General features: G+C 37.6%; 1 protein-coding gene across 7 annotated transcripts in view; it reads left to right on the top strand.

Moving 5' to 3' along the window:
- Nucleotides 1–12,708, top strand: part of LOC138760807 (retinol dehydrogenase 13-like) — a 58,155-nt gene that overhangs the window by 25,101 nt on the left and 20,346 nt on the right. For 4 of the 7 annotated variants that reach the window (XM_069931931.1, XM_069931933.1, XM_069931932.1 and 1 more), the window contains exons 2-3: nt 6,719–6,837; nt 12,535–12,690. In XM_069931931.1, the coding sequence (XP_069788032.1) occupies nt 6,719–6,837; nt 12,535–12,690 (275 nt within the window). The remainder of the gene's footprint in view (nt 1–6,718; nt 6,838–12,534; nt 12,691–12,708) is intronic. The other 3 variants (XM_069931935.1, XM_069931936.1, XM_069931938.1) reach the window with 1 other exon arrangement.

Consider the following 12,708-nt stretch of genomic DNA (forward strand, 5'->3'; position numbering starts at 1 on the left):
GTACTCAAACTATTAACATTCCAACTTATTTATGTACATTATCTTAACAGTCCTTTTAGTATTTCCTTTACTCCTCTTCTTGTTGCTTATTGGGTAATCAGTCTGCAAAGTGACAAGTTTCTTCTGGATCTGTAAACAGTCTATTTTGCTCACCAGGGATGAATACCTTCAACACTGCTGGATGCCGTAACACAAAGTTATAACCTTTTTTCCAGAGTACAGTTTTTGCTAAATTAAACTGCTTTCGCTTCTTTAAAAGTTCAAAGCTAATATCTGGATAAAAAATATTTTTTCCCCATTATACTCCAATGGTTCCTTATTTTCTTTCACTCTTTTCATTGCCAGTTCCAATATTTTCTCTCTTGTATATAGTAGTAGTTTTATTAAGTATGGATCGCGGTTTCTACTCTGTGGGCTCTTTCAATTTCTTTTTTTTTTTTCTTGGAGTTCTTCCATTCCCAAGATCTGTGGGATCCATCTTTTTATAAATCCTTTTTATAAATCATTTTAATCTTCTTATCTCTATCTTACATTTTTTCTCCTAACTCATTCACCTCCATTTCCACGCCTATCACTGTCTTCCACTTCATCACTTTGTTTTCTCATGTCTGCCATAGCATTCTCCATTCTTTGCATTTGTACATCTGTCTCTTGCATGGCTTTTTTAATAATATTGAGTTCAGTCATTATTGTTTCCATTAGAATCTTTATTTGACTGTCAAAGTATTCCTTATCAGTCATCTGCTTCTATTTTTTACCTTGTATTTTTTCTTGTAAATCTTTATCCCCCATGTGGTCACAGAGAGAAAGTACAAACTCCTTAAAGACAGTGGTGAATTCAAAGCCGAATCACTGGCACCCCCCCCCCTTTCTGTGCCCCCTTTTCCCTCGGTCTCCTTTCCCCTACCTCTGCTTCCGCTGTTCCAAACAGTACCCCCTGCAGTCAATTCTAATCCTTATCTCCTGCGTTTCATCCCTATCCAATTAACACCTTTTATCTGTTGCTTGCTACTCCTCCCCTGCCAAATCTTCCCTTCTCCCCAGCCTTTTAATTCTGGCACCTGCCTGCTTTTCACTCATTCCTTAAATGAGTGAGGCAGCATGGTTGATGTATTCTCATGATACAGCGCTGTCTGTAAGGAGTTTGTACGTTCTCCCTGTGTCTGCGTGGGTTTTCCCCCGGTGGAGTTCAGTTTCCTCCCAACATTTAAAACCTTCCGGGAGTGTAAGTTAATTGGGTGTAAATTGGGCGGCATGGACTTTAAGGCCAAAATGGTCTGTTAATGTGCTGTATGTTTAAATTTAAAAAAAGGGTTCAGGCCCAAAAAATTGGTTATAGATCTTTACCACCAATGGACATTGTGAGTCCTGCTGAGTTCTTCACGCATTTCTGTGCTTTTACTTTGCTAAATATTACACTGGGCAAAGTCAGTTCAAGTTCAGTAGATTATAACAGTGTGAACTTCCTATGAAGAAGTTGATTATTCTCTGAGTTAACCTATTAAGATTTAATGCTTCAAGCTTGTGCCTTCATCAGAGGGCAGATAATAGGTTTTGTAACTAGGATGAAGAAGGACTACAATCGGGAAATAGAGCAGCTGGAAAGGGAAATAGCAAGTACAGTAAAAGAATTAGCAATAAGGGAAGATGCAACAAAAAGAAGAGAATTGGTGAACAAAAAAATAAAATATGAAACACTACAAACATACAAGGTGGAGAAGAACATAATGAAGACAAAACAGAAGTATTATGAGCTAGGAGAAAAAAAAGCACAAAATACTAGCTTGGCAACTTAAGACAGAACAAACTAAAAGAATGGTATTGGCATCAAGGGATAAGGACAAACAAATTACATATAACCCAATGGAGATCAATGAAAACTTCAAGGAATTCTACGAGCAACTATTATCGAACTGAGAACGAAGGGAAAGAAGACAAAATAGATGAGTTTCTAGCTAAAATTGAACTACCGAAATTGCAAGAAGAGGAGCAAAATAAATTAATAAAATCATTTGAAATAGAGGAAATACAGAATATATTTAAAAAAAAACCTACCGAACAATAAAACGCCAGGAGAGGATGGACTCCCAATAGAATTCTATAAAACATTTAAAGACTTATTAATTCCTCCTCTCCTGGAAGTAATGAACCAGAATGAAGAAACACAAAACATGCCAGGTTCATGCAAAACAGCAATAATTACAGTAACACCAAAGACGGGGTAAGATCCACTAACACCAGCATCGTATAGACCAATATCTCTACTTAACACAGATTATAAGATAATAGCTAAACTATTAGCAAACAGATTGGCCGACTGTGTACCAAAAATAGTAAAACTAGATCAAACTGGATTTATTAAAAAAAGAAAACTGCGGACAATATCTGTAAATTCGTTAACTTAATCCATGCAGTACAAGGAAACAGGACGCCAACAGTGGCAGTTGCCTTAGACACAGAGAAAGCTTTTGACAGAGTAGAATGGAATTATTTGTTCAAAGTACTACAGAGGTTCAACCTACCAGAGAAATATATTAATTGGATTAAAGCATTATATAAGAAACCATTGGCAAAGGTGACAGTAAATGGATATATATCAAGCCAATTTGAATTAAGCAGGTCAACTGGGCAGGGATGTCCACTACCTCCCTCACTGTTCGTGTTAGCTATTGAACCACTGGCAGAACTGATAAGAACAGAAAATAAAATAAGAGGGATTAAAATAAAAGAGAAGGAATATAAAATCAGTCTATTTGCAGATGACATCATAGAACCAGAAATATCAATAAAAGAATTACATAAGAAATTGAAGGAATATGGAGAAATATTGGGGTACAAGATCAATGCAAATAAAAGTGAAGCAATGCCAGATTTCACAAAGTTTAAGAAAGAATCACCATTTACATGGCAAACACAAGCAATCCGATACCTAGATATAAAACTAGATAATAATCTAGGCCATCTATACAAACTAAATTATCAGCCATTAATGAAGAAATTACAAGACGACTTAGAACATTGGAAAGACTTACCACTAACACTGATAGGAAGGGTAAATTGCATTAAAATGAATATCTTCCCAAGGATACAATACCTATTCCAATCATTACCAATTCACCTAACAGAGAAATTCTTCAAGGAGCTAAAGAAAATAATAAGGAAATTCTTATGGAAAGGGGGGGAAACTGAGGATAGCGCTAGATAAATTAACAGAATGGTACAAACAAGGGGGCTTACAGCTACCAATCTTTAAGAATTATTATAGAGCAGCACAATTAAGATACCTATCAGATTTTTATCAAACAAGGGAAAAACCAGATTAGAGCTAGATAAAATAGGGGAGAAGGTACCTGAACATATACTATATAAGTGGGATGAAAAGCTGGTGCAACATAGGAATTCACCAGTACTGCACCATCTGCTCAACATTTGGAAGAAGATTTACGTAGAAAGGAATAAAACAAATTATCAACTACCAAAATTAATATTGACGCAAAATGAACGAATCCCTTTCACAATAGATAACCTTTCCTTCAGAGAATAGGAGAGAAAAGGGATCAAAAGAATAGAAAATAGTTTTTTGGGAAATAAATTATTATCTTTTGAACAAATGAAGGACAAATATGGTATAACTCGGTACAATGTTTGCATACCACCAACTGAAAACCTACTTGAAGGACAAATTGGGAAGCAGGCTGAGGTTACCAGAAGGAAACAATTTTGAATATGTGATTACAGACAGAATGATAATTAAAAGATTTATAACAAACATGTACATCAAACTGCAAGAGAAAGAGAATGAGGAAACAAGCTGTAAACACAAACAAAAATAGGAACAAGATCTAAACATAAAGATGAAGAATGAAACATGGGAAAAGCTATGCTCCGGAACTATGAGAAATACAATAAACACGAGGTTATGCATGATACAATATAATTGGTTACACAGGCTATACACCACGCCCCAAAAGTTAAATAAATGGGACCCAACACTATCAGACAGATGTTTTCGCTGTAAGAAGGAAACGGGAACAACAGTACATGCAATTTGGGCATGTGAGAAAGTGGAAAAGTTTTGGGAAGATCTAAACCAGGTATTAAATAAAATCACAAAAAGCAACATACCAAAAAATCCAGAGATCTTTCTTCTGTAATATAAGAAGTAAAGAACCTGGACTCGATTTTGGATGGAGCACAAAAAAGATTTATTATGATAGCCTTAACTGTAGCAAAAAAATGTATTATGTCAACCTGGAAATTAGAAGATAGCCTGAGAATACAGCAATGGTACATAGAAATGAATAAATGTATTCCATTGGAAAAAATAACATATAATTTAAGAAATAACATCACAGTATTCGAACAAATTTGGGAACCGTACATGGAACACAATAGAGAAGTCCTACCACGGACCTCCACCACCTAAAATGACAGAAGGAGAAGATGAAATGAACTGACCCAGTATGTAAAAGTAGAAGACACAAATTTCTTGTTTATTTTCATTGTGTGATGACATTGTTTAATGGGTTTAATGTATCATCTGTGTTGAACGTTGAGTGGGTGGGGAGGGGGGGTGAAAGAGGGAGGGAAGGGAGGGGGGGAAAGGGGAGAAAATGACACTGTACATTCAAGAGGGAAACGTTTGTGTGTATTTTGGTCAGTATGGTTCATAGTGTGAAAAAAATTTTTTTTTTTAATTAAAAAAAGCTTGTGTCTTCCAGTGTCACTTTTTTTTTAGAGCAGCACTGACACGTGATGTAAATATATTTGAGCACCTTTCCCTTTTGAACATTTCATTAATTGATCCTCAAATTGTTTTTCACCCCATATTTAAATAATTCAATCACAATTGCTTTTCTGCTCTCATTTTGAAGCTTGTAAACTATTAACTATAATTGGCTTCATTCCATTAAGAGTTTTTGGATGAATTCCAATTTTGCATATATACTTTCTGATTTAGTTCTTGGCCTTTATGACTTGTGGTTTCATTTTGTATTTTAACCCTACATAAAACATACTTTTTAATTTTGATGGAAAAGTTGTTTTTCACTGATTATGGATTCCATTAATATGATCCAATAGTTAAGATTTATAGACCCTTCTGACAACTCCATGAGTGTTCCCTAACAGGATATGCTCAGCTACGTCAGCAATTGAGGATAATTGTAACCGGAACAATAACAAGGACCTCCTAGTGGCCATCCACTTCAATTCCATGCCTCATTCCAACATTGGCATGATGCTACTCATAAATTGGAGGAATGACACCTAATATTCCTTCTTGATAGTCTCCAACCAGACAGCATTAATATTGACTTCAGTTTCCATTATCTTCTCCTTCGGTTGCTCTCTCCTGCATCCCTCTGTCTCCCTTCCTCTAGTTCCCCAGCCCCTTTCCTTCTTTCTCCTATCAAGAGAGTAATCTCTCTTGGGCCTCTGCCCTCTTTCCCGATCACCTCCCAGCTCCTTCCCCCCACCCCCCCCCAACCTGTATCCATCTATACCTGTTAGCCTATGCTCATCCCCCTTTCCCTCACTCCCCCACCTCCTCCCCATCGCTATCTTCTTATTCTGACATCTGGTCAATTTTTGGCACCCATGAAGAAGGCCTCAGGCTCAAAATATCAACAGCATTCTGCTTTTTATGGATGTTGCATGACCTGCCGAGTTTCTCCAGCACTTTTGTGTGCTACATGAGATCGAGTATGATCTTGGTATTTTGGCCAAATATTAAGGCTGAAGTATTTTTTTACTGTCACACATTTCCAATTGTCTTTCAATTTTTACATATTTTGCAGATGATACTTGTAGATCACTTTGGAAAAAGGAGACCAGAGGGAGTATTATTTTGACATTTATTTCCCTATCATTCTATGAAGTCCCTGGCTCTCAGTGGGTTATGGCTGACTGGCCAATGAGCACTTTAGTAACACTTATGTGAAGCGAGTTTGAATGTCAGAGGTTTTTGACTATTTGAGATACACCTAGTCTCACCATCCTCACTCATCATCCACGCATTAGCATTTTCATGCAAGGTGACCAGAATGTGTTTGAAAATGGAATCCATTCTGTTTAAGTAACAGCATTCAAACAACTGCTTGGGTGAGATTAGTCAATCCTCGTACTTAAATTTGTACTTGGGAAATTTGGCTTTTAATCCTATGATGAGGGTTACACTCATTCACTTAGTCATTGAGGGATCTCTGTCCAGACTTTTTAAACATGCTCTCAGAATGATGCAGTTCAGGCAGTTAAAATGGGTGATTGATTTCCAAGAGGGAAAGTTTGTGCAAGATTTGGACTGCATTTGAAATGGTGGTTACAACCATGGAAATACCTACATTCATCCACTCATTCTGTCAAGCCAAAGCAAAGTTCATTAGACAATAGAAACAATAACTAAAATGTATATAAACCTCATTTTGTCAAGATTAGTTCAAAGTTTCACATTTTTGTATCTTAGATAAGAGATTTTAGATTTAGATAATGGAACTCCTGCCTCAGGAACTGACTGTGTCCAAATACATAATTTCTCATTCAGGCTATTTGTGGCCTTTTCAATTGGTTCTGCTGATAAGAGTTAGTGTTCACATAAATCAATATGAATTAAAATGTGATCAAATAACTTGTTCACATACGGTATATGTTTCGGTTATGCTTGTGTGATGGTACCTATCAGCCAAATATTCATGTATTCTCTGATTTATTTGCACTTTAGAGATTATGTATCTGGTGGAATTTGTCCAAGTTCAGCAAGTGCTTCAGGAAGAACTATAATTATAACTGGAGCAAACACTGGTATTGGAAAAGAAACTGCTAGAGAGCTGGCCAAAAGAGGTAAAATGGGAATGGAGAGAGTGGAGGAAAAGCATGATCATTGCCTGGAATCATTAACATTGTTTTGAATCACTGTTCTTTTTTAAAAAAATATTTTTATTGATGTTTACATTTTTCAAAATTGAATAGTACAGTTATATATTGTAATGTGCAATTCAAAAGATAAGAAAAAATAAAGACCTTATAATTCAAAACTCCTACCACTAAATAAGGTTAAAAGCTAACATGTAGGAATCAAGAGACAAACTGGAGATGAACAGCACAGCACAAAAACTTCAGAACGACTCTAATTCTTTAGGTTATGATAATAGTCCCTAAATGGACCCCACATATTTTGTAAGTTACAATTTGAATCTTTAATAGCATATCTAATTTTTTCTAAACAAGCAAGACAAGATATTACTTAACCATTGTGTGTGTAGGTGGAGAATTGTCTTTCCATTTCATCAAAATTACACGTCTGGCTATCAATGAAGTAAAAGATAAAATTCACTTTTGATTTGGAGTCAATTACGCATCATATAACCATATAACCATTTACGGAGCGGAAACAGGCCATGTTGGCCTTTTGCGTCCGCACCGGTTCACTGATTTTGTGCGTCCTCTTCAGGCAATGGTCCTGTTCTTCTTCTTCTTAACCAGGGTCTCAATATCTCTTGAAAACCAAAGTTCCATACACCTTCCATACATCTTACCTGTAATTCTTTTTTCAAGCTTTGCCAGTATTGTTGCCACAAAATATATGGAATATTTTTCTCCCTTTGGTTCAATGTGGACATTGAATTTGCATTTTTGTAGTATTATTGTTATTTTTCTTTCTTTTGAGCAATTAAGGGGCAAAGATCTCATTTGAATTTAAGAATCACTGATAATGTTTTGAATCACTGATGGTGTAAATGTTAAGGTGATGCATTAATAATTGCCCATTATTTGTGTGCAACATATAATGTTAATTGTGTTACACAAATATTATGATGCAAAAACAACTCTTGGCCCATTTCATATTTCGTATATGCAATTATGAAGCTACTAAACTAATAACTAGCATTTGATCCCAGTCATTTAGAATTTTTGGGTGATTTGCTATATTTCATAAACACCATAGTTTAATTCATGAACTTTTTGACTTTAATGTTGTCTTTGGATTTTATCTTTCCCTTATTTATTCCCATTTTGTTTCCGTACAATTTTTCCACTTCTTTAATTCAAGCTATTTTTGAAAATTTCTGCTTCAACCACTAATTCTAGAAATAAATTAGCCTCAAAATTTGATGCATAATTTAGATTTATTAGCTGGACAGCAGTTATTCTTGTAGACATTTCCAAATTTAACAAAAGATGGTTCTGGACTAATATATATGTTTTGATGAGATTTTAAATCACAAACTATTTGGTCTGAAAAGTAGCTACTGTTATATTTGTCAAAGTCTGTAAACAATAAGATATTATAGTAAATGGATAGCAGGGATTCAATTGTGTAATAATTTGTCCTATTAATAGCAAGGTATCATCAGAAGGTTACAGATTACACATTAAATTTACTATCTGGGGATAATAAATGATATAATAAGACAAATTTCAGCAGGTGAGTGAAAGCACAACATTCATTGAGCTCGGGTCTTAAGATTGACTTGTTAAAAGCAAATAATGTTCATCTTTACTGAGCTTCAAATAAAATTATGACTATGTGGAGACAGAAAATCAACTCTTTTAGTAATATAAATAAGTTTTGATGTTAATTTGAAGTAATGTGGAAGAAAAGTTTATGAAATAGTTTCCCTGCTAGGCTTTTTGTATTAATGTTTCTCAATATAGTGCTGGGTTAAGTCTAGAAGGCCATCTATGGCACATTGATTGATTCAGCCAAGACCAATGAAGTGGTTTTGAATCTCATGGTTGTTTGTATTAAGTGACACCTAATTTACTGGTCCCTCCATTACCAAGATACTGTTCTATCATCTGAAAAATGGAATACAATAATTCTTTATTCACTTCAAAATTTCTCAAACCCATGAGGTTTATTAGCCAGAAAGACAAGGAAAAAAGTTGCCCAAAAGAACCAAGTTCAAATTTTCCTCTCTTCCTCCATTGCACAATATCCTATTTTGGACTTGTTTCATCAGGGGGACACAGAGCTTTCTTTGGCATCATCCTATTCCTCTCATCAAACCATGCATAGATGTTCAGTCTGTCTGGAAAGGAGGTGTCATTGTCCTTAATTTGCAAGGTTGACGCGATCCGTAATAGTCTTGATCCCTTGCCATTTATGCCTCATGTCGCTGGTTTCGCACAGCTGTCTGTAGATCTTCTGTACATACCCTCACTTTGCCTTCTGCATTGCACAGGAGAGTTCAGCCCTGGCTGATCTTAGTGCCATTTTATCCCCTGTCTTAAAGGCAGCATCATATGCTCTGAGAAGGGCCCAGACCTCAGCATCCAACCAACCATGGTTTCTGGTTCACCCTGGTTGTGAAGCATTTGATCTCATTGACATACTCAATGCACTTTTGCCTTCAGCAATTGCCATTGGAGAGAAGCAGCAATCATCAAGGACCAACATCAACCAGCACACACTCTGTTCTTGCTGCTACCAAGAAAGAGGTATAGGTGCCACAAGACTCGCACCACCAGGTTCAGGAACAGCTGCTACCCCTCCACTATCAGGCTTCTCAACAAGAAACTTAATCAGGGACTCATTTAAGGACTCTTGCATTTTATTAATTTTTTTTCTCTCTGTATTGCAGTTTGTTTATATTTCTTTGTATTTTTTTTTGCACTACCAGTAATTCTGCTTCACCCGCAGAAAAACAAATCTCAGGTAGTATGTAATGTATGTACTCTAACAATAAATATGAAATCTGAAAAAATATAAACAAGGTGGGGGATACATGATAAATGGAACACTAGAGGGATCCTGAAGACCACATCCACAGATCATACGATCTTACAGAATAGAAAGACCATTGGGCTCAACGTCCATACTAACTAGAAGGCACCCTTCCATATTAATAACATTGCTGAGAAGTTAGTTGAGAGCCCCCTACGCCTAACTGATTCAAATGCAGTCAGTGATCCAGCTTCACTAATTCACTTAAGCAGTGCATAACAGAAGGCAACAGGATAAGTCATATGGGATACTTGGATTTGTTACCCTCCTAAAAGAATATGAGAGAAGAGAGATTATAAAACTGTAGAAGAATATTACATGAGTTGGGCAGTAGACTGGTGCAAACAAGTATGGTCAAGGAAATCATATCATTGCAAGAGAAAGTGTGCAGAAGATATCTGAGATATATCAGAGAATTTTAATTACAAGGAGAATAACTGGGCTGGGATTCTTTGGATCAAAAGAGACTAAGAAGAAGGGTAATTGAAGTTTAAAAAAATTAGACACAGATTGAATAATGAGAAGTTGATACCTTTTTGTGTTAGTTGGCAGAAAGGACCGAGGGAATGACAAAACAGATTTTGTCTGAAAAATTGCAGCTTGATACTTGGAAATATGATAGGAAAAGTCATTAACCTATGCAAAAAGTGCCTAATGAGCATAAAGACTCATGACTTACAAGGATAACGATGTAGGCACTGGCAAGGCTAACATTTATTTCCATCACTATTTGCCCTGAGATACTGGGCAGAACAATGATTCTTGAACCATTGGAATGGTTGTCACAGTACTCTGACAACGCCAGTGGACAGGATATTTGACCCAGTGCCTCACCCAAGATGAGGGTACCCTATCCAAGGTGAACCCACACAAGGCAGTGGGACCAGACAACATAACTGGTCGGGTATTGAAGGACTGTGCAGACCAATTGATGGAGGTCTTCACTGACATCTTCACGTCATTGTAGCAGTGCATCATTCCTGCAGAATTCAAGACAGCCACCATCATCCTGGTACCCAAGAGGGCGACAATAACAGACCTCAATGACTACTGCCCTGTGGCACCGATCACCACCATTATGAAATGCTTCGAGTGTCTGGTGAAGGAACTCATCAAAGCACACCTCCCAGAGATGCTTGATCGATTTCAATTTGTCTGGAATGGTTTCTTCTATAGGCAATGCTATAGCCTTGTCACTTCACTCTGTCCTGGCCACCTGGAGAACGGTTCCTCATGTGCCAGGCTGCTGTTCATTGACTTCAGCTTGGCATTTAATACGATCAGCCCCAGAGGCTGGTGGAGAAACCTCGCTGGGACTCAACACACCTCTCTGTAACTGGATCCTGAACTTCCTAGCAGAAAGACCACAGTCTGTCCAGGTCAGTAGCAGAATATCGAGCACAGTCACGCTGAACACTGGCGCAGCCCAGGGCTGTGTGCTCAGCCTGCTCCTGTCCATGCTACTGACCCATCACTGCATTATCAGATCCACCTCCAACAGTATCATCAAATTTTCAGATGACACAAAAATAGTTGGCCTCATCAGCAACAATAATGAGTCGCACTGCCGAGAAGAGGTAGAAAATCTCGTGAAATGAAGCGAGAGTAACAACCTGAGTCTCAGTGTGGACAAGACTAAGGAGATTATCGTGGACTTCAGGAGGACCAGGAATAACCACCCTCCACTACACATCAATAACTCTGTAGTAGAGAGAGTGGAGAGCACCAAGTTCCTTGGAGTTCACTCAACAAGTGACCTATCGTGGACACTTAACATCTTGTCACTTGTTAGAAAGGTGCAAAAGCAACTGCACTTCCTGAGAAGACTGAAGCAGGCAAGGTTACAGCCACTATTATGTCACCCTTCTATTGGAGGTCTATCGAGAGCATCCTGGCCGGCTGCATCACAGTGCAGAGAAATAGATCAGAGGTCAATCCACAGGACCATAAGAGTGGCAGAGAGGATCACTGGAAGAGCTACGGCCTCACTGCTCCAGTGACTGAGCCTTGTCTGGTGTTGTCTGCGAGGTTGCATATTCTCTTTATGACTGCATGGGTTTCCTTCCACTTCCTAAAGATGAACTGATTGATAGGTTAATTGGCCATTGTAAATTATCCTTAGTGCAGATGGGTGGCTAGAAGATCAAGGGAAGTTAATGGGCAAGTGAGAGAGAACAAGTTACAGGAGAAGTTCCAAGTTCAAGATTTATTGTCCTGATGATAAATGAGAGCAATGAAAAAATTTGTTTTCCAAGCAGTCCAGTCAATTAACACTTATAAAGTAGTGCAGTAAAAACACTGTACAGACTGCAGAGTTACAGTGTGAGAACAGTTAGAACAGAGCAAAGGCCACATTATTTTACTACTGTGAGGTCTGTTCAGGAGTTTGATAATGTTGGGAAAGAAATTTCTTAAATCCGGTGGTGTGTGAACTCCCATTGGAAAGATGATTCACAAGTGTGAGAAGAAAGAAGAGAGTGTAACCAGGGTAGGATGTGTCTTTTAATATATTGACTGTTTTTCTGAGGCAGCAGGGAGTGTAGATGGGGGTTTTGGGGGGTGCGCGCTTGTTTTATGGTCTGAGGTGAGCTCACAATGCAGTGAGGAAGAAGTTTGGTGGGTTGCACTGAAAGTTGTTGTGGCCTTGGTGAGCCAAACAGCCTTGCTGATGTCATATGAGACATGTGAAATACATCAGGTGAGGCGTGCTGAAAGGATCAATAAAATCTTACCCAGATCAGAAGTTAGTACATTTAAGAAAATGAACAGGGGCAAAGAAATTGTGTTAAATGCCTTTTCTCTCTGTGCAGGTGGAAAAATTATTTTGGCATGTCGGAATATGGAGAAATGTGAAACTGCAGCTCGAGAAATTCGAGGAGACACGCTGAATCATCATGTGTATGCCAGGCACCTGAATCTTGCGTCAATGAAATCAGTTCGGGAGTTTGCCAAGAAAGTTACTGAAGGTAAAATGTTGATTGCTT

This window comes from Narcine bancroftii, chromosome 4, assembly GCF_036971445.1.
Source record: "Narcine bancroftii isolate sNarBan1 chromosome 4, sNarBan1.hap1, whole genome shotgun sequence".
Classification (NCBI taxonomy): domain Eukaryota; kingdom Metazoa; phylum Chordata; class Chondrichthyes; order Torpediniformes; family Narcinidae; genus Narcine; species Narcine bancroftii.